The 20,100-nt window shown below is 46.0% G+C and overlaps 1 protein-coding gene across 4 annotated transcripts in view; it reads right to left on the bottom strand.

The window, feature by feature from the left end:
* The window catches only part of Smg6 (SMG6 nonsense mediated mRNA decay factor), a 231,748-nt gene that overhangs the window by 5,876 nt on the left and 205,772 nt on the right, over positions 1-20,100 (bottom strand). For all 4 annotated transcript variants that reach the window (XM_057774024.1, XM_057774026.1, XM_057774027.1 and 1 more), the window contains exons 15-16: positions 17,211-17,357; positions 2,548-2,701 (exon numbers count right to left, since the gene is read on the bottom strand). In XM_057774024.1, coding sequence (XP_057630007.1) covers positions 2,548-2,701; positions 17,211-17,357 — 301 coding nt within the window. The remainder of the gene's footprint in view (positions 1-2,547; positions 2,702-17,210; positions 17,358-20,100) is intronic.

Raw genomic sequence — 20,100 nt, 5'->3', positions numbered from 1 at the left:
TACTACGTGTGTGTGTGTGTGTGTGTGTGTGTGTGTGTGTGTGTTCGCACGTGCGTGTATGTGTGTGCTTGTCTGCTTGTCTATGTGTCTGGGACATGGCTTCATTTTCTGTGAAGATTCTTTCCAAAATTCCAGCCAAAAGCCTGAGGTCAAGTGGGAAATATGCGCTCCTTGGGGGCTTGGGGAGAGTTTGGGGTCTGAGGCCTCTCCTTAGTATAATGATTCATAGCTTGGGGAGTCGGCATGAGCATGCTGTTCCATGGTGAGCCTGGCACTCATTGTCTGGGTATTCAGAAACATTTTCTGGAAAGGGCCCATATGGGAACACACACATACACACACGCTTTTAGCATCATGAAGTTGCAAGGTCCACACAATGTGTGGCAGTGGTGGATGGGTGGTATGGTACAGCAAACAGAACATCAAACAGGAAAAACTGGTATTCTATCCCAAAATCTGCTTTCCTGCTTCCAAACTAAACAGGCTTCAAAGGGGACGCTTGTTTGTGCTTCTGCACCAGGCGGGGACTTCTCAATGCTGGGGTCAGACCTAAAGAGCACAGAGCAGGTTAAAGAGCACAAGACACAAGCAGGGAAGGCTGTAAGCTTAACCCTTTGTTGCTCTGGTCCTAAGGCAGGAGTCCACCAAGGAAAGGATGAGTGAACAGGAGCTCCCCTTACAGCTCTGAATACAGGGATCTGCCCAGATGACACAGGGTCAAAGCGCCTGGCCTGGGTGGCTTCAATACAGCTGTCAGTTGCTAGTACCCTTAGGGTCATTGACTTTGCTCTGAATGTATCCTCTAGGTTTTCTTATGTTTGCCCCTTTCCTACCAAATCTGGATTTCTCTAACAAAGTTAAGTTCTTTAGGGCAAAGGGTCACAGCTTTGACTTTCAGGAACAAGCACATAGTAGGGGAACAGGTAGTGTCAGTGACTGCTAGCCTAGGAAGTTATAGGTGGTACCTTCTCAGTTTGGGGAGGCAACCTTGAGATGACAGTGAACTTTCTTGTTTTCATTTTTATTTAATTTTTTAATATGTATTTATTATGTATACAATATTCTGTCTGTGTATATGCCTGCAGGCCAGAAGAGGGCATCAAACCTCATTACAGATAATTGTGAGCCACCATGTGGTTACTGGGAATTGAACTCAGGACCTTTGGAAGAGCACGCAATGCTCTTAACCTCTGAGCCATCTCTCCAGCCCTGAACTTTCTTGGTAATATCAGTTACTGACCATCTAGCAAAAGTGACCAATCTACTTTCTTTTCCCTAACTAAAAACCTCCTGGGAGGAAAGTACTGTGATAAAGCTTGTAAGCCAGTCTACCCAGTACCCAGAGAGGCAAACAGAAAGCTCAGGACAATGTGTAGTGCTGTTGCTCTGCCTGATGACAGTAGCTGCTCTTCTGAAGTACAGCAAACCTTCTCCTAGGGCTAAGGGCCTGGGTTTAAGAGGTTCTGTCCAGGCCACATGGGGAGGGGAAGGAAGACAGGGAGGGAGGACGGCTTCAGTGCCAACATTCTCAGGTGGTGCTAACGTGTTTCCCACAACCCCCCAGGGTTCTACAGGCTCTGCAGGGGCGGATGTTTCCTGCCCTTTGTTTCCACCCCCATCTGGCACTAAGACACTTGGGACTGGGAGGGAAGGCCCAATGGAACATCTTGGCATAGATGTCAGAGGTGGCCTATCAGGCAGACTGCCAGTCTGGTGCCTTTTCCAGAGAATAGGACTCTCGAACTTGCTTCAGATGGCTGCTGAAAGAGAGGCATTAAAAATCCTGGGCTTTGCAATCATCTTACACAACCCTTGTCCCCCCAGTACAGCCACCAGCTATAGTAGCAACATCAGCTACATTTGACAAGTATCCAGAGACCAAAGCATAATCCAAGGCTGACACACCATGAAGCTCCAAGAACTAAAGGCACCCAATAGTCTCCAATGAGCACTCCAACTAGGAAAAGCAGGCATGCTGGACCCTGAGATGCTTAGTCTCCACCAGTACCAATGCCCCAAGTGGTAGGAATTGAAAGGCGTGAGCCAAAGGTCGTGCTCTGGAGGGTTCCTGTCAGGCTGGCCTTAGGGTGACATTGGCCAGAAGAATGTTACCTCGAACCAACAGAATGATCATGAAAAGCTACAAGACAATCAGACCAAAGGCATCTAACCACTTCAAAATCCTCCCAGCCTCCCTGCCAGACCACCCAGCAGCACTGCCGTTATCTGCCAGGGCTGAGTGTTTACCAATAACGGGAACCAGCTTTGCTGTTTTACTGCAAGCTTTATAAGGAAAAAACAAGGGCTGGGCTCATGTAGCCGCTGGTTGCTGGGACACGGGAGTCCATTTGCTCAAGCAGTTTAAGCCATGGATCAGCCATAATAATTTGAACTACTCTGATTATTAAACAATTTTTCTTGTCCCATGCATTCCCTGCAAATCCTGTCTTACACATGCACAGCCAGGTCACCCTGCCTGGCTCCAGGCATGTGTAGAGGGGGCTGCTATGCACGTGCAGGGTCTCTCTGTCCTCCCGCCCAGCTCACCAATGAGGGGCACCACCAGGATGTACTTCCTGCTCTCCAGCAGTCGAGCCAGACTGGCCAGGTGGTCAATGAAGCCGTTGGTATCTGGTACGAGGAACAAGGGTCTGATCTCCAGCTCCATCTGCCTCATCTGACTCTGATCTTCCAAAACAGCCTACAGGGACACAGAATGTGAGGGAGCAAGAGAGTGAGCAGGCGGGTGAGCCAGGGCCCTGACTCAACAGTGTGTAAGCATCCTGCCCCCACACATCTCTTCCCCCTCCCAGAGGCACAGCCACCCCTTCAGGCCTGAGGGACAGACTCATGAGCTGAGCAAAGTAATGCAGTCAAATCAACACAGACCAAATGGCCCAGGGATGAGGTACCACTAAACCTTGGCTATCACTGAAAAAGAAGCCTGATGATATCAAAAAATAATTTCTGAAAGGATCTTAAGACTAGAAATCAAGAACATAAGAAGGGAGTGAATAACTCAGCTAGGAAAGGGGCTCCACATATTTATTATACAGGCACCACGCACAAGGGTACTTCTCAATCTAACACTTAGGAATATCCATATCAGAATTCATCTTTCTTTCTCCCCCTCCATCCCATTTTAAAATGAGATAGGGGATAATGTGGTGGTGTACATCTTTAATCCCAGCACTCAGAAGGCAGAGATAGGTGGATCTCTGTGAGGTTTTTTTTTTGGTTTTTCGAGACAGGGTTTCTCTGTGGTTTTGGAGCCTGTCCTGGAACTAGCTCTTGTAGACCAGGCTGGTCTCGAATTCACAGAGATCCGCCTGCCTCTGCCTCCCGAGTGCTGGGATTAAAGGCGTGCGCCACCACCGCCCGGCTCTCTGTGAGTTTGAGGCTAGCCTTATCTACAAAATAAGTTCCAGGACAGCCAGGGCTATACAGAGAAACCCTGTCTTGGGAAAAAAAAAACAAAAAGTAGATACACATTGCCCAGTGTGGTGGCACACACCTTTAACCCCAACACTCAGAAAGCAGAAGCAGACAAATATTTGAGAGTTTCAGACCAGCTAGAGCTACAGAGTAAGACCCTGTCCTTGAAAAATATATATGGGGCAGTAGTGGCACATGCCTTTAATCCCAGCACTCGGGAGGCAGAGGCAGGCGGATCTCTGTGAGTTCGAGACCAGCCTGGTCTACAAGAGCTAGTTCCAGGACAGGCTCCAAAACCACAGAGAAACCCTGTCTCGAAAAACCAAAAAAAAAAAAAAAAAAAAGATATATGGGTTGATGAGATCCAATTCCAACAAATTACACCCAAATACATATTGTATCAGTGCTCACGCACAAACAGACGCATGCACACAAAGTATAAAAATTTTTAAAAAGCAGCTATTAGCAGAATGCTATTTATCATTTCCTGCAGCAGGGGTATAAAGATGAAGTTACGACCCAAAGAGCAACAGATCACAACTGCTACCACCTTTCCTTGCCTTGCACAGTATTTTCTAAATGTGGGTCTTTTTTGCTCTCTACCTTTTCTCTTTTCTTTTTTGAGATAAGGTCTCTCTCTATGTAGATCTGGCTGTCCTAGAACTTGATATATAGGCCTTGAACACACAGAGATTTGCCTGCCTCGGCCTTGCCTTCTGCTAGGATTAAAGGCACACTACCCCCAGCATTTTTTGCTCAACTTTTACCCCTTTGTCAGACTCCTGTTCTAGTAATACCATCATTGACTTCATTTTTCCTTTAAATTGACTTAAACCAGGACTTTTTGTTATATCCTAGTGCAAACTGAAATGCCATAAAAACAAACAAACAACAGAACAACCTGAAGTGTCCTACCCCATACGACTCAACAATCCTCTCCATCACTAGTAGGTCTGTGTACCAACCACCCTCATCCTTAGAAGCTCACAACCCAGGGACTGTCTGTGCTACAGCCTTTCACATCTCTGTGAACATCTGCAAAGCCCAGTGTCCTCTAGTCTGATAGTCTTATATGAGTGGCAGTGGCCTGCTGGGATAAGTTTAGGGTATATCTGTCACTACAGAATATATTCATTATTGTGCTATTTCCTCTGGGGACCATGGTCAGGAAGCAAACTGATCAGCTGGATCTATCTGCTCTGGCAGATTCTGTGTAGGGAGCTAGCCAGTACCAGTGGGAATCCAGAAAAACAAGTTGGCAAGTCCCAGTTCCCTCACTCCCTCTTATGGTCTTCTGAAACATAGCAACTGCAAGGACACAGACCCAGAAACAGAGCAGAGGAAGTATATGTGCGTGCCAACTGAGATGGGGCCCACGGTGCTGGGCCTGGCCACCAACAGTCAGCAAAAAGGCTGCCTAGGCTTCACTAACAGTGACAGTAAAACTGAAAGGGCATGCCTTCACATGATGGGGGTGGCTTTTCGGTGACCTACCAGGGACCTTTCCCTATGAGTAAGTTGTTGCTGCCACTGCCACCACAGTTGGCGAAGACACAGGCCATGGGACTATGGCAGCATGAGAAATGTGGCTGAGAGACCCAGTCTGCTGAAACCCTCCAATTGATCTCACCTCACAAGGGGAAAGTGTCAGCCACCTTGCCAGGAGTTTTGGGTTACTGTACCTCCCCAGAGAGTTGCCATCAGGACGGTAACACAGTTTACTAATCTTGGCTTGGGCATTTAGAAGAACAGAAAATGGTTCTGCTTAGGTTGAGTAAATACTCTATTGTCCTTTTTCATACAGAGGAACAGCCTTTCCCCAGGCTTCGGTTCTCCATGTCACTCTACCAGAATGCTTTTCCTGGAGCTCTGTCTTTCTGGGAGAGAGGACATAACAGGCTTTGCCACATGGCTCATGAATGATAGCACACTAGCACCTATAGTGATAGAGGTCTTAGTCTTAAGGAAGTACCACCACATCTCTGTTTTCCTATTTGAGAAATAATATGCAGCCTTGGTTAGACTTCCATTAAGGAAGTCGCTGACTGCCATTTTTCACCCTGAATGAACAATGGATTCCTAAGACCTTGACCATCCCACCTGTATGCTGGTGGTAAGTAGGAAGGCCAATAGCCAGGCAGCCAAGGCAGGCTGGGTGGAGGGGCAAAGTGAATCTACCTGGTGTTTGATTACAGGACAGATGTAAAACCTAGAATAAGGCTCAGGGAGCATTAACTTCCTTGAGTATCTGGAGTTCTGGTCCATGATTAGAAAGGTAAACTGCCACAGTCTCTCAGAGAGGTAGCAGATGATTTCCTGGGAATGGGTCAGGGCCAAGCTGCATGTGGTGGTCAAAGCTGGGCTGCCCTCATCCGGTCCCAGGGACGCCTGCAGACAACTTCCCCTAACCTGGCTCTGCCCAGTGAGTCACTACACAACTGCTTCCTGTTCCCCACATGCCCTCATGCAGTCTCAGGAGATTAGACAAGGTTGTTGTCTCTTCTCCTAGGGTACCAGTGGGCTTGGTGGGTGAGGGGAGTCATACCTGGGTCACAAGATTAGTTCAGCACCAATAAAAAGAATGGCAGACTCAGAAGGTTTAGGAGTCAGGCTCTCTGCAATGGGTGTCTGTGTTTCCGGTCCTTTCTGAGTGGCGCTGTATGTGTTTAGCATTTGCCCTCCCAACTTTTCCAGATTTTACCCGTCAGATTCCTGGCAGCTGTGCACGGCGCCTGTGCCGGCCGTCACGTCCCATTCTGATCTCTGGGTCGCACGGTGAGAGAAGGACACAGGATGCGCAGGGAGTGAAAAAGTGATGTTGATGGGGAGAGTGCCAAGTCCCCACTCACAGCCATTGGACGCTCAGGGAGAAGGGGGAAGCACGCTGCTGTGGAGTTCAGAGGCCGGTAGTGAGATTTATTTTTGTTTGTATGAGTAAAAAGCTGCAGAAGCCTCTGGTGGGAGCGAGGGGGGTGCAACTGGAATGCTGAGATTCAGACAGATCAGCCTGGCCTGGAGTCAAATGTGCTGACCTGGAAAGAGAGTTCCACAGGAGCCCTCTAACTTTAGCTCAGCTTGGGCCACACTGGTTCTTAGACAGTGCACTGGGAACCTGAGGAAAAGTGTAGGCACTCCAAAGTGGGTGTGGTAGCAGACAGGAGACCAGGAGTTCAAGATCATCCTTGGCAGGAGACCTTGCCAAAAACAAAAACAAGCAAACGCATAACCAAGCCAAAAAAGACTTTTAAAAAATTAAAAAAATACTCCAAACCAGATTTATGGCAAGAAGGACCATGTTGGCATGAAGTGTGCAAGAGAAAAGTAACTTCAGTTTGGGAAAAGTACTAAGAATTCAGCCATCTCTGAGGGATAGGAGCTTCCTGGAGCATACTGACAAGACAGTTGAGACAGACACGATATGCAACAGCTAAAGAAGCTGATGGGCTACATTCTTTTACAAGTTAAGTTTCTTCTACACAGTGAGCATTATTTTATAATGCTAACCCACTGACAATTGAGACACAAAATTACAACAAACATCTGGGTAGTGGTGGCCCATGCCTTTAATCCCAGTGCTCAGGAGGCAGAAGCAGGTAGATATCTGAGTTCGAGGCCAGATTGATTTACAGAGTAAGTTCTAGGACAGCCAGGGCTGTCTCCTCCCCTCCCTCCCTCCGTCTCTTCTTCTCGCCCTCCCCCCCCCCAATACAATTGGTTGTCATAGAAGGTACATAACAGATCAAGAAGCAAGGCAGAACAGGCACAGGCTTTCTTTCCTAAGTCTTCCTTCTACTAAGATCTATACAGTATGGCTGCTTCCTTTCTTTCAAAGGGTGATGAAAGCATGTAAGCTCTGTGTTCAGAGTAATGTCATTACCAGAAATGAGAGGTTTTATAACACAGCAAACTTCTACATTCACTTTGCACATAAGAGTGCCTGATACACATTAGTAACAACGACAATTTCTACTCTTCTTGTATAACTCTCTTCTCTTTTTTACATTCTGTGTATCTGAGTGACCATCAAAGATATCAGTAACTGGGAATAGGGAGGGGAGGCACAGGAGTATTTACTTTTAAAAACTTATTTTTATTGTTTTCAACTGAGTGTGTGTGTGCATGTATGCAGGTGCTTATGGGGGCCACAAGTATTGGATCCTCTGGAGCTGGAGTTAAAGGTGGTTGTGAGCCTGTGGTTGCTGGGAAATGAACTTGGGTTAAATGCTCGTAAACTGCCGAGCCATCTTTCTAGTCCCAGGAGTACTTATTTTTCTTGTGAGATTACAGCCAGTTGGGTACAGTGGTATGTGTATGTAGTCCCAACTACCTGGGAGACCTAGTCAAGAAATCACATGAACCCATTCATGAGTTCAAGACCAGCATGAACAGCACAGTGAGACTCTCTCTTTTTGGTCTATGTATGTACACATGTGATGCATATATGTGACTTTAGGGATACTTGTGCCCATATATACGTGTATACAAAGCCCACAGCAAGACATTCAAGTATCTTTCTGTATGGTTTTCTTTTTCTTTTTCTTTTTAAAGATTTATTTATTTATTTATTTATTTATTTATTATGTATACAACATTCCTTCCATGTATGCTTGCATGCCAGAAGAGGGCACCAGATCTCATTATAGATGGCTGTGAGCCACCATGTGGTTGCTAGGAATTGAACTCAGGACCTCTGGAAGAGCAGTCAGTGCTCTTAACCTCTGAGCCATCTCTCCAGCACCTCTGTATGGTTTTCTACTTTGTCTGGAGACAGGGTCTCTCTGAAGTGAAAACTTGATATTTCAGGAAGGCTGGCTAGCTGGCAGACTCCTGAGGTCTACCTGATCTGACATTGCCCCATGTTAGTGTTACAGGCACACACTGCCATGTCCTGCTTTTTACATGGGTGCTGGAGACTCTAGCCCAGGTCCTTATGCTTGCAGTGCAAGTGTTTTACCTAGTGAGTGATCTCTGAAGCCCCGACCTTGTCTTTTTTTTTTTTTTTTTTTTGGTTGTTTGAGACAGGGTTTCCCTGTGTAACAGTCCTAGCTGTCCTGGAGCTAGCTCTTGTAGACCAGGCTGGCCTCAAACTCACAGGGATTGGCCTGCCTCTGCCTCCCGAGTGCTGGGATAAAAGGCGTGTGCCACCACTGCCCGACCCGACCTTGTCTTTTAAAAGAAAAATGATACTTCTGCTGGGCACTCTCATCACCTGGCATTATTTGTTAATTTTTAAAAGTAAAAGTTCATTTAAAAAATGTATGTTCAGGGCTGGAGAGATGGTTCAGCGGTTAACAGTTTTGGCTGCCCTTCCAGAGGACCCAGGTTCAATTCCCAGCACCTACATGGCAGCTCACAACTGTCTGTAACTCAAGTTCCAGATCTGACATTCTCACACCAATGCACATAAAAGTTAAATTTATAAAAAGGTCCAGAATAAATGGAAAGGAAGAAATTATGCTGATGTCAATTTAAAATAAAATAAAAAATGTATGTGCATATGTGTGTGCCTGCCGTGAGTTTATGTATACCACATGTATGCAGGTTCCTGAAGAGGCCAGACGAAGGTATCAGGATCTCTGGAATCGGAGTTAAAGGCAGTTGTGAAGTACCATAAGGGTGCTGGGAGCCAAATGCAGGTCTTCTATAAGAGCAGCACTATGCCCCCACCCCGCCCCCATTGCCTTCCCCTTGAGATAGGGTTTCTCTGTGTACCCTGGCTGTCCTGGAATTTGCTCTGTAGATCAGGCTGACCTAGAACTCAGAGATCTGCCTGCCTCTTCCTCGGAGTACTGGGATTACAGACATGTGCCACCACCCTACCCCCATCCCCTCCCCACTGAGCAGTACTCTTAATTGTTGAATAATCTTTATTTTTTTTAAATATTTATTTATTTATTATGTATACAATATTCTGTCTGCGTGTATGCCTGCAGGCCAGAAGAGGGCACCAGACCTCATTAGAGATGGTTGTAAGCCACCATGTGGTTGCTGGGAATTGAACTCAGGACCTTTGGAAGAGCAGGCAATGCTCTTAACCACTGAGCCATCTCTCCAGCCCCCTAATCTTTATTTTTTGATAGGGCTTTACTAATTGCTCAGGTTTACTTAAACCTTATGATCCTCTTGCCTCAGCTTCCTGAGTAGTAGGAATTACAAATACATTCAACTGTGTCTAACAATACTACCTATTTTTCAAAACTACCTGGAGTAAAATGAAAAAAAGGGAAAAGAAAAAAGTAAGAGTGGTGAGAAACCAAAGAGAGCAGATAATACATTGAAGCACAGACTTTCCCCCAAAAGTTCTTAGAATCCCTTTTCTGTGTGACCAAAAGCACCACAAGGATAAACAGATGTTTAAACCAGGTGTGGACATGCTCATAATCCAGAACTTGGAATGGGGAAGAGTATATGAGGACTGTTCTGAGCTTGAGACTAGACTCAAAGCAAAATACAAGTAGAAAAAAAAAGTGTAGTTGCTTTTTTTTTTTTTTTTAAAGTATGATGACTTATTTGCTCGAGACCCAGTGATAGGGTCTCTGCAGAATGTGGTGGTGCACGCCTTTAATCTCAGCACTCAAAAGGCAGAGGCAGGTGGGTCTATGCAAATTTAAGGCCAGCTTGATCTACATAGGAAATTCTAGCCTACACAGGACTAGGGACCCTGTTTCAAAATAAATAAACACAGGGTCTCTCTGTTGCTTAGGTTGGTTTTGAAATCTTGAGCTCAAGTTATTTTCCCACCTGAGCCTCTGAATAGCTGGGATTACAGGGACATCAAGATTTAACATAAGGCCGGGCGGTGGTGGCGCACGCCTTTAATCCCAGCACTCGGGAGGCAGAGGCAGGCGGATCTCTGGGTGTTCGAGGCCAGCCTGGTCTACCCGAGCTAGTTCCAGGACGGGCACCAAAGCTACAGAGAAACCCTGTCTTGAAAAACCAAAAAAAAAAAAAAAAAAAAAAGATTTAACATAAGGCTCATAGGGCCTAATTATTACAGGAGCTCAATGAACTCAATCACGTAGTCTCATCTTCTAAATAGTACTTTACAGAAAACCCTGCATGAATAGGCTGTGTACCATGTGTGTGTATAGTGCCTGAGAAGGTCGTAATGGGGTGTCAGATCCCCTGGAACTAGAGTTACAAACAGTTGTGAACTGTCAGGTGGGTACTGGCTGGAAATGGAATCTATGTCCTCTAGAAGACCAGTTAGTGCTCTTAACTGCTGAATCACTGCTCTATACCCTGAATTTTAATATTTAATAAATAATGCTGAAAAAGCCAAAGAAATATATACTCTCCTTTTTTTGAGCTTGCTACAACCATCAGTTTAAAGGTGTTTCAGTCAAAGGCTTGACCATTTTGGGACTCTGGGGATGCTTTGAGGAGCCAATGAGTTGTCAGCAGCTGGAGCCATCTGGTGGTATAGCACCTTGTTAGGCAGAGGCTGAAGTAGGCCTAGGAGGTACCCAAGTTCTGCAGACTGATGTGCTTTCCTGCTCAGCGGTGAACGTGCCCCTGGACTGGTAGTGTACTGGCTCCCATACTGCCTCCGACAGCTAGGAGCCAGGGCTGAGTGTCTGCTTTCCGCTAGCTTCCATACAGGTGTGTGTGTGTGTGTGTGTGTGGGTGCTCTGTGCATACCCCATTGTTCCACGGTGCCCCCCCTCTGGCTGGGTGGCAGTGTGAATGGACTGTGGCTATATTTAGAGTGAAACTCCTGGGGCTACCACAAAGGAGTGACTGCATCTTCAGGAGGGTGGGTGGGCGGGAAGGGGACAGGCAAGTGAAGCTATTTTCAGAACACATGTCATTGCTGGCTACAGAGCAAGACTGTGGCCATAATGCAGAGGGAAACAATAGCTGTGGCCAGAGGAAGAGCCTGTTATGTTTCAGGTGGGATGTTTGCAACTGCTCAGGAAACCTGACCCCGCCCAACCGCAGCACAAATCACAGAAGAGCCTCATGGAATCAGGGGAGGAGGTAGGAGATTCACAGGGCCAGGATCGTATGAGGTGCCAAGAGGCCATGCCTCATGCCTGGAGAAGAATTTTCAGTGACTGCTTGGCCCTGAGTGCCTGGTTAGGAATGAAACCTTTCTGACCAACTTCCCATACTAACCATGTACCTTGCTAAGGACTCTAGACATCTCCCAAGAAGGGCAGTACAAAACAAAACAAAACAAAACAAAACAAAAAACAGGCAAAAAGCAGTGAGGTAGACAGGACCAGTAGGGAAGCACCATCATAGGGAACAAGGTAAAGCCTGGGCTAAGTCAGAGCGTGTGGTCTTAAAGCCCTGGGTGGGTGGACTTGGCACCCCTTACCTCTAGGGCCTGCCTGGGCTCTGTAGCTCCAGCTGCACAGGCCCTGAGAGCTCCCCACACCCCTTTTCTGACCTCTAGTCGGCCCCACTCACCAGCTCCTTTGCAGTGCCGGAAGCAGGGAGGGACAGGCTGCAGAAGGAGGCCAGGCCTCACCTCCCCCATCTCCACAGATGATCTTGAGGCCCAAGGGCCTATGTGGGAGCAGGGAAGTGGAGGTGTGGCTACAGCTCCAGATCACACTTGGACTTTATAGCCATCCTGGGGCAAGGGGGCTTTTGTTCAACCCCATCTTCATATCCCCTTCCCCAAACATGTGTGGTTCCTGTTTTGCTGCATCTGTAAAAGGCGCTGGGAGCTGGGGACTTGCCTTACACCTCTCGGTTAACACCCTGGAGACTGATGGAGTTCAGAGCAGTGTAATTTACAGCCCATCTCTCCGATCTTAATTCACTGGATGCTCCTTTCTTCCTTATTGTATTAGTGTGACCCAGGTACCTGCCAACAATAATGGTCTCTCTAGCTAGGAGCCTCTCCCCTACTCCCAGGACAATTTATACCTTTTCCTTGGGATTTTCCCCCTTAAATTAAACAAAAAGAGGAAAAATAGAGAAGGTTAACACGGGTTTGAGCACTGAGGCCCCGTGGTTCTGGGCAGGAAGCCAATGGCCTGAGGGCACACACATGTGTGTGCTCTCCCAGAAGGGCCTTCACCGGCCCTGTTTTACAGCTACCTCGGCACAGACTCCAGGGTTCACGCATATGGCCAGACAGATGTGTCTGGCTTACGTTCAAGGCTGGAAAATGAAGAATTATGGAAGTGAAGGGCCCCGGGCATTAAAGAGAAGGGGGAGGTAAAAGGGGGAATTTTTCCTCTGCTGAGAAATCCTCCTGTGGCTATGGGGCTGGAGGAAGGAGGCTGACAGGAGGCAGGGCCGCCAGCAGCAGTGCATGTGGGGCCTGTTCTTAAAGGGGCCAAAGCAACCTCCTCTGAACAGAACTGGGGGACACGATCAGTGGCTCTGGAAGTTAGGTCTACACTAGACCTCCAATTATTAGGACTGCTTATTGCTTGCATGGCCAAACTGGACAGTGTACTCTGGCCAAAGATGGAGCCACTACAGCACATGTTCTCACAGCATCTTTCTCCCTTTCAGGAGGGTCTCACTATGTAGTCCAACCCACATACATCAGGCTTATTGTACAGTCCAGCATCTGACATTTAATTTGTAATCTTCCTGCCTAAGCCTCTTGAGCATCAATACATCAAGTATTACCCTGGCTTATTTGTACCTGATCATCCCAAAACAATTTTCTATTTATTTATTTGCTTGTTTATTTACTTATTATGTGTGTTGGAGTAAGTAGTTACATACATGTGTTATAGCATGTATATAAAAGTCAGAGGACAACTTTCAGGAGTCAGCTCTCTTCCTCTACCATATGGGTGCTGGAAACTGAACTCAGATTATCATGCTTGGTGGCAAAATGCCTTTACCTGCTAAGCCATCTTATCAGTCCTGTACTTGATCTTTTTTGTTTGTTAATTTTTTTTTTTTTTTTTTTTTTGGTGGGAGGAAGGTTTCAAGACAGGATTTCTCTGCAGCTGATTTTTTTTTTTTTTGAGACAGGGTTTCTCTGTAGCTTTTTTTGGTTTCTGTCCTGGAACTTGTTCTTGTAGACCAGGCTGGCCTCGAACTCACAGAGATCCGCCTGCCTCTGCCTCCCCCGAGTGCTGGGATTAAAGGCGTGAGCCACCATCACCCAGCTCTCTGCAGCTTTTTGAAGCTTGTTCTAGAACTAGCTCTACAAACCAGGCTGGCCTCAAACTCACAGAAATCCGCCTGTCTCTGCAGAAATCCTCCTGTCTCTGCCTCCTGAGGGCTGGGATTAAAGGCTTGTACCACCACTGCCTGGCTGTTTGTTCATTTTTTGAGATAAAGCCTCTCTATGTAGCTCTGGCTGTCTTGGAATCTGCTTTGCAGAACAAGCTGGCTTTTGATCTGCCCGCCTGCCTTTGCCCTGAGTCCTGGGATTAAAGGCATGTGTCACCACACCCACTTAATACTTGATCTTTTAAAAGACCCCACTCACAAGCCAAGTCACTTGTTTTACAACTTCTCCCAGGGCTGTGGTGGCACACACCTTTAATCTTAGCTCTCAGGTGTCCTGAGTTTGAGGACAGTCTAGGAGTTCCAGGATAGCCAGGGCTATATTGAGAAACCCTGTCTTGAAACAACAAACAAACAAAATAGTAGCTTCTCCACTGTATGGTCTGCCCTGAAACCTCCCCCCACTTTTTTTTTCATCTTAGCCATCAGGAGAATCAAGGTACAATACTACTTGCTAAACTGAGCTGAGAACGTCGTCCCTGATTTCTAAGATTCATAGTACGGTGGAGGAAAATGGCCACAAATAACTGTAATATGAGACATGATAACAGTACCACAAATGAAGTATAAATCAACACGGCAGGAAACCTATAGCAGAGAGATAGGCGAATTCCTCCTGGGGGAGATCAGGGAAGGCTTCACTGGGGAGAAGGAGTTTCATTGGGAAACGCAAGGAAAATAGAATTTCAGTAGCTAACAGGAAATGTAGAGCAGAAAGAGTCATTTGGATGGAGAGACAGACTCAATAAATATCTAAAAGTGGGAAGGGCAGCGAGGAGAGAGGAAGGTTACAACACTATCTGGTCAGGAGCCTAACGCCCCAACAGGCACTTTATACACGCTGTTGCTCATCCTGAGGAAATCTAGCAACTAACTATGGGGCAGCTTCTGTGTTGAGTTCATTTTACAGATTCAGAAACAGGCTCAGAGAAATCAACCTCTTTGCCCAATGTCTAATAGCTAATAATGGCTCACAGAGAGTGTGTTAATGGGAAACAAAGTAGAAAAAACACACTGGGAGAAGACTGGAAGCCTAAAATGTCATTAGAAGGAATTAAGCTTTATTTCACTAGCCAAGCAAAGGCACTGATGATTTCTGAGCAGGGAAATGGCTCTATGGGAAAAGAACTGAGCTCATGGTGTGGCTGGAGCCTGGTGGCCAGACTGAGTACTATGTAAGTCCAAGAGGAGCCATTTACAGTTTATAAAGTCAGTGGCATCCTCTGGATCCATACAAGGCAAGGCCCTAGTTCTTATGGTTCCTAAATCCCTTAACTAGGGTAGCAGCAGCAATGGGACTTAGGAAAGGAGGGGGGAATGTACAGAAAATGATAAGAAATTAGACTGGGGCAGAGATGGCGCATGTCTTTAATCCCAGCAATTGAGAGGCAGAGGCAGGTGGATCTCTATGAGTTTGAGGCCAGCCTGGTCTACAGAGCAAGTTCCAGGACAGTTAGAGCTGTTACGCTGAGAAACCTTGTCTCAAAAGAAAAAAAAAAAAAAAAAAAACCAACAAACCAACCAACAAACAAACAAAAAAAGAAAATAAATTGGATAGCAGGGGTAAAAGCTCATGGCAAAATTTGAGATGATGTTCTACTTGCTACCATCAGTGAAGTCAACCAAAAATTTCTGTTAAATACTAATTCAGCTTGCTAGACTTAAAAACAATAGAAAGGATAGTGGAACTTAAAAGAAAAAGCTGGGAGAGGTTTTTCCCTGTCTAGCAGAGAAGACAACAGTGCACTCACTATGTTAACAGGAAGCTGGAGGAAAGAGACTTAAGGACCCAAAGCTATACAGAAGTTAACCATAATGGGGACTAAGTTTTAGAGTCTTTCTTTTCTTTTCTTCCTTCCTTCCTTTCTTTGAGTGAGTTTCATGTAGCTCAGGTTGGCCTTGAACTTGGATTGTAGTTGAGGATGGCTTTGAATTTCATCCTCCATCTCCCACATGCTGGAATTACAGGCTTACACTACGATGCACAGAAGGACTAAATTTGGTAAAAGCAGGTCCTAGGTGATTTTTGGCAATAATTTCTTTAACAGCTGAACTGATAGTCAAGACATTGAGGTGGTAACTATTGGTGCGACTTTTGTGAGGACTGATGATGAGAAAGAGAAGGGCAGGAGCCAGGCAGGGGTGGCACATGCCTTTAAGCCCAGCACTCAGGAGGCAGAGGCAGGCAGATCTCTGTGAGTTCGAGGACAGCCTGGTCTACAAGAGCTAGTTCCAGGACAGGAACCAAAAGCTACAGAGAAACCTTGTCTTTAAAAAAAAGAAAAGAAAAAAAAGAAAAAAAAAAGAAAAGGACAGGAAGAGAAACTTGAAGATCTTGAAGATGATGCTGTTCTTTGGGCCACAAAGAGGTTTACAGCCTTTACAGAGTTTAAACAAAGAGATGGCCACATTATAACAGGTATGCACGTAGAGATATATTGCATGCTGGATCCTAGTAGCAGTAGGACATGGGTATGTCTAGGAGACCAATTCCAACTGTTATCATTCCTCTCCTGGGGCAGGGTGCTGAGACTAATTTCAGATAAAGGGACCACTTCAGGCTAAGCACTTTGGTGGCAGTCTCATGCAAGCCTCTCGGGACAGTACTATCACTCAGCAGATGAAGAAACAGGCTCTTCAAAGTTAGATAGTTTGCTCAGTGCAAAGGTTAGGTAAGTGTCAGCTCCCAAATTATATCAAGTTTCTTGGCTTTCTACACTAAACCATATATTTAAGAGAAAAACAGCATGTCAAGAGTGGTGATACTTGTCTCCGGAGGCACTTTGGATACAGAGGCAAATGAACTCTGTGAATTTAAGGCCATCCTGGTATACAAAGTGAGTCCCAGGCCAGTCAGGGCTACACAGTAAGACCTTATCTCAAAATGGAAAGAGGGAGACATGGGGTGGGGAAGCTAGCAGAAAGGGATGGATGGGAGACAGAAAGAGAGGGAGGAAGGAGATGAGAAGAGCATCTGAAGAGAGCCCTAAAGACATACATGCTTAGAGAGGTTTAATGATCTCTCATGCAAAAGTATGTAAAGGGAGCATAACTTCCTTGGAGAAATACGTATTCAGTATAAGGAGACAGATCTGGGAGAGCTATAGAGAAAAACTTGCTGGTAATGAAGGTTTGGGCTTCCAGAAAGGCTGACAGCACGGTAACCCCTGAATGTAGATTAGGTAGTTTCTCCCTGAGAGAATGTGGAAAGTACTCTGTCCAAAAGGGGCTCTCCCATATCTTCGGAACCCAGCCTATGGCTACGGCATCCTAATCCCACAATAAGGAGTGCTCTCAATGAATAGCTACATATAGTGAAAGAGAACTTTGAGTCCCTTTAATTACATGAAAGACTGGATGTGTGGTACTGACAGAGTCTCACAGGAGATGTGACGCTCATCAGACACTGATAAGACCCTGCCCTGCCTTAGCACTCACAATTTGAGTGCAGAGGTGGAGTATAACAACAGATGCCCTGCCACTCCCTGCTCACGTCATTTCAGTCATTTCATAGTTTGTAGGCCATACCCTCAACGGGAATCAGTTTCTCCAGTGAGGCTCACCTGGATCTTTTCCTGGCGTCGTTGTTGCTCAGCTATCTTCCTCGCCAGTGCCAGCTTCTTGGCCCGAAGTTCCCTGATATCATCCTCGCCCCCACTGCCTTCAGCCTCTGAATCTTCCTCAAAGTCTTCAATTACCACATCTTCTTCCTTGGGGTAAAGCAAAGGCACAGACAAAGGAAAAGAGGAGACTGTGAGCCACGGATGTTAATGGGTCCATCCTATGTTGACGGGGCGCACTCCTTGCCAAGGGTTCCCTAAAATATGTTGGCAGAAGCTGTCATTTTTTCCCTTAAATTGCACCCTTAAATGGTACAGCTTTTTCTTACACACTCATACGTATGACACTCATAATCATGTATGTTCACATGCACGCTTGTGTTCACACTCCTTTGTTTTCCCTTGGACATACTCAAACACAAACTTTAGACTTATTTTCATTTTGAAATTATTATAAATGATTCAAAGGATAAATGATAGAGAAAGTTGAACTGCCTAATTTAAATCTAATTCATGCTAATAATCTGATAAGAATCAACTCTGACTAACATCTGGGAGCTAGGAGAGCAAGGAAGTTCCCTTGCCCCAAACAGCATCAAGAGCAGATGCTGTAGCTCTATAGACCTAGCCCTGATTTCTTTTTAAGACCACAGCCTGGTGATGTGGGGATTTCTGGGCCCCATTAAAAAATTCACATTTTGCTTAGCTGCCCTCCAAGGGCCTAGGCAGAGTAAGAAGGAGGTGGCTGGCTAGCTTAAGGAGCCTCTTTGCCAGGCTGATGGAGCCTTCCCCAGGGATGGCACTTCCTCACTTGTAGACTCAGTTCTCAGCAGTCACTGCTCCCCGGGTGGTCCTAGCTCCATTCCTCACTCTCTTACTTTTGGCCTTGGTCAGGAGAGAACATACAGCTGCCCAAGAGAGCTTCCTTGACGGATGGGGCTAGTAGGAAAACATAGGGAGTGATTCAATAGGAGAAAAAAGATTCCTGCAATTCTAACAGGATGATAGTGATGCCTGCCCTGACAGCTACTAGCTACTCAGTGCTTTGTATGGGCTGTGTTAAGGGCTATGTGTTTTCATACATTAACTCTTTTAATTCTCACATTTCTTCTTTTGTCTTTCTTTCTTTTTTTTTTTGTGTGTGTGTTTTCAAGACAGGGTTTCTCTGTATAACAGTTCTGGCTGCCCTACAACTCACTCTGTAGACCAGGTTGGCCTCAAACTCACAAAGATCCGCCTGCCTCTGCTTCCTGAGTGCAGGGATTAAAGATATAAACCACCACCGTCCAGCTAATTCTCACTCTTTTTTTTTTTTTTTTTTTGGCTAAAGATTTATTTATTATGTATATAGTGTTATGCCTGCACACCAGGAGAGGGCACCAGATCTCATTAAAGATGGTTGTGAGGGCCATGTGGTTGATGGGAATTGAACTCAGAACCTCTGGGAGAGCAGTCAGTGCTTTTAACCTCTCAGCCATCTTCTCTCCAGCCTCTAATTCTCATAACTCTCTTTTTTTTTTTTTTTTGGTTTTTCGAGACAGGGTTTCTCTGTGGTTTTGGAGCCTATCCTGGAACTAGCTCTTGTAGACCATGCTGGTCTCGAACTCACAGAGATCCGCCTGCCTCTGCCTCCCGAGAGCTGGGATTAAAGGCGTGCGCCACCACCGCCCGGCTTCATAACTCTCAATTCTCATAATTTCACATAGCTATTACCACCTGTGTTTTATCTATTTCTTATTTTTGGTTTTTCAAGAAAGGGCTTCTCTGTATATCTCTGGTTGTCCTGAAACTTACTCTGTAGACCAGGCTGGCTGCAAACACAGAGATCTGCCTGCCTCTGCCTCCACAGTGCTGGGATTAAATGAGTTGCAGCATCACTGCTGGCCCATTTAGAGTAAAATAGCCTGCTCAGTCACAAAGGTGGCAGCAAGCAGAGCAGGGATTTAAATTCAAGTGAATCTGACTCCCTCTCACGTCTGCTTTTACTAAGCATAATGAACAAACCTGCAAGGAGCCGGGCAGTGGGGGCACACGCCTTTAATCCCAGCACTCAGGAGGCAGAGGCAGGCGGATCTTTGTGAGTTCAAGGCCAACTTGGTCTACAAGAGCTAGTTTAGGAGAGGCTCCAAAGCTACAGAGAAACCCTGTTTCAAAAAAAAAAACAAAAACAAAAACCCACCCCCCCCAAAAAAAAACCAAACAACAATAACAATAAAACAAACAAAAACAAACAAAAACCCCCTGCAGGGCTAGGGTTTTGAATTGAGGGCACAAGCTCAGATTCAGCCCTTAGCTTTGTCAGGCCTGGACCTATTAAGGCAGACTAGAATTCTCTTGGTGAAAAGTAGTTAATAAGTGATGAGAAGTGGGGTTGTAGGGAAGCTGGGTGGTTTGGCAGTATTCTTAAAAACTACACATTGTCCTGTTACAAAGAAAGATGACCAAGGACACCCCACCACCACCATGCACCTCTTTCAATTAGTCTGCAGCTTGGGGAGATGAGAACTGAGGATAGAATCTGTCACAGTCCTGAGAGGTCTTGGGGGGGGGGGTCTAGTGTACTGTCAACAGGCACAGTTTATTTGTCAATACTTGGCCATGAAAAGGAAGAAGACCTCACATCCATTTCCTTGCTCACAGGGTGAACCTGGACAGGAGCAAGTGCGACAAGATGCCTGCTGGCCCACAGAGAAGAGTGTCTGTCCTTGCCTGCTCTGACCCTGGATGGACAGTTAGCACTGGTTTAGAGTAAGCAAGACTGAGGTCAAAGGAGGGTCAGAGAAGCTTGTCTGAGGTTTGCTCAGCTCTCATAGCAAACGAGGAAGTAAAGGGTTATGAAATTACACAGAACAGGGTAAGTAGGGTTTCCCAGGGACCACTGACATAAAGGAAC

The sequence above is a fragment of the Chionomys nivalis genome, chromosome 7 (genome assembly GCF_950005125.1).
Source record: "Chionomys nivalis chromosome 7, mChiNiv1.1, whole genome shotgun sequence".
NCBI classification, from domain to species: Eukaryota; Metazoa; Chordata; class Mammalia; order Rodentia; family Cricetidae; genus Chionomys; species Chionomys nivalis.
This window is presented reverse-complemented; position numbering and strand designations above follow the sequence as displayed.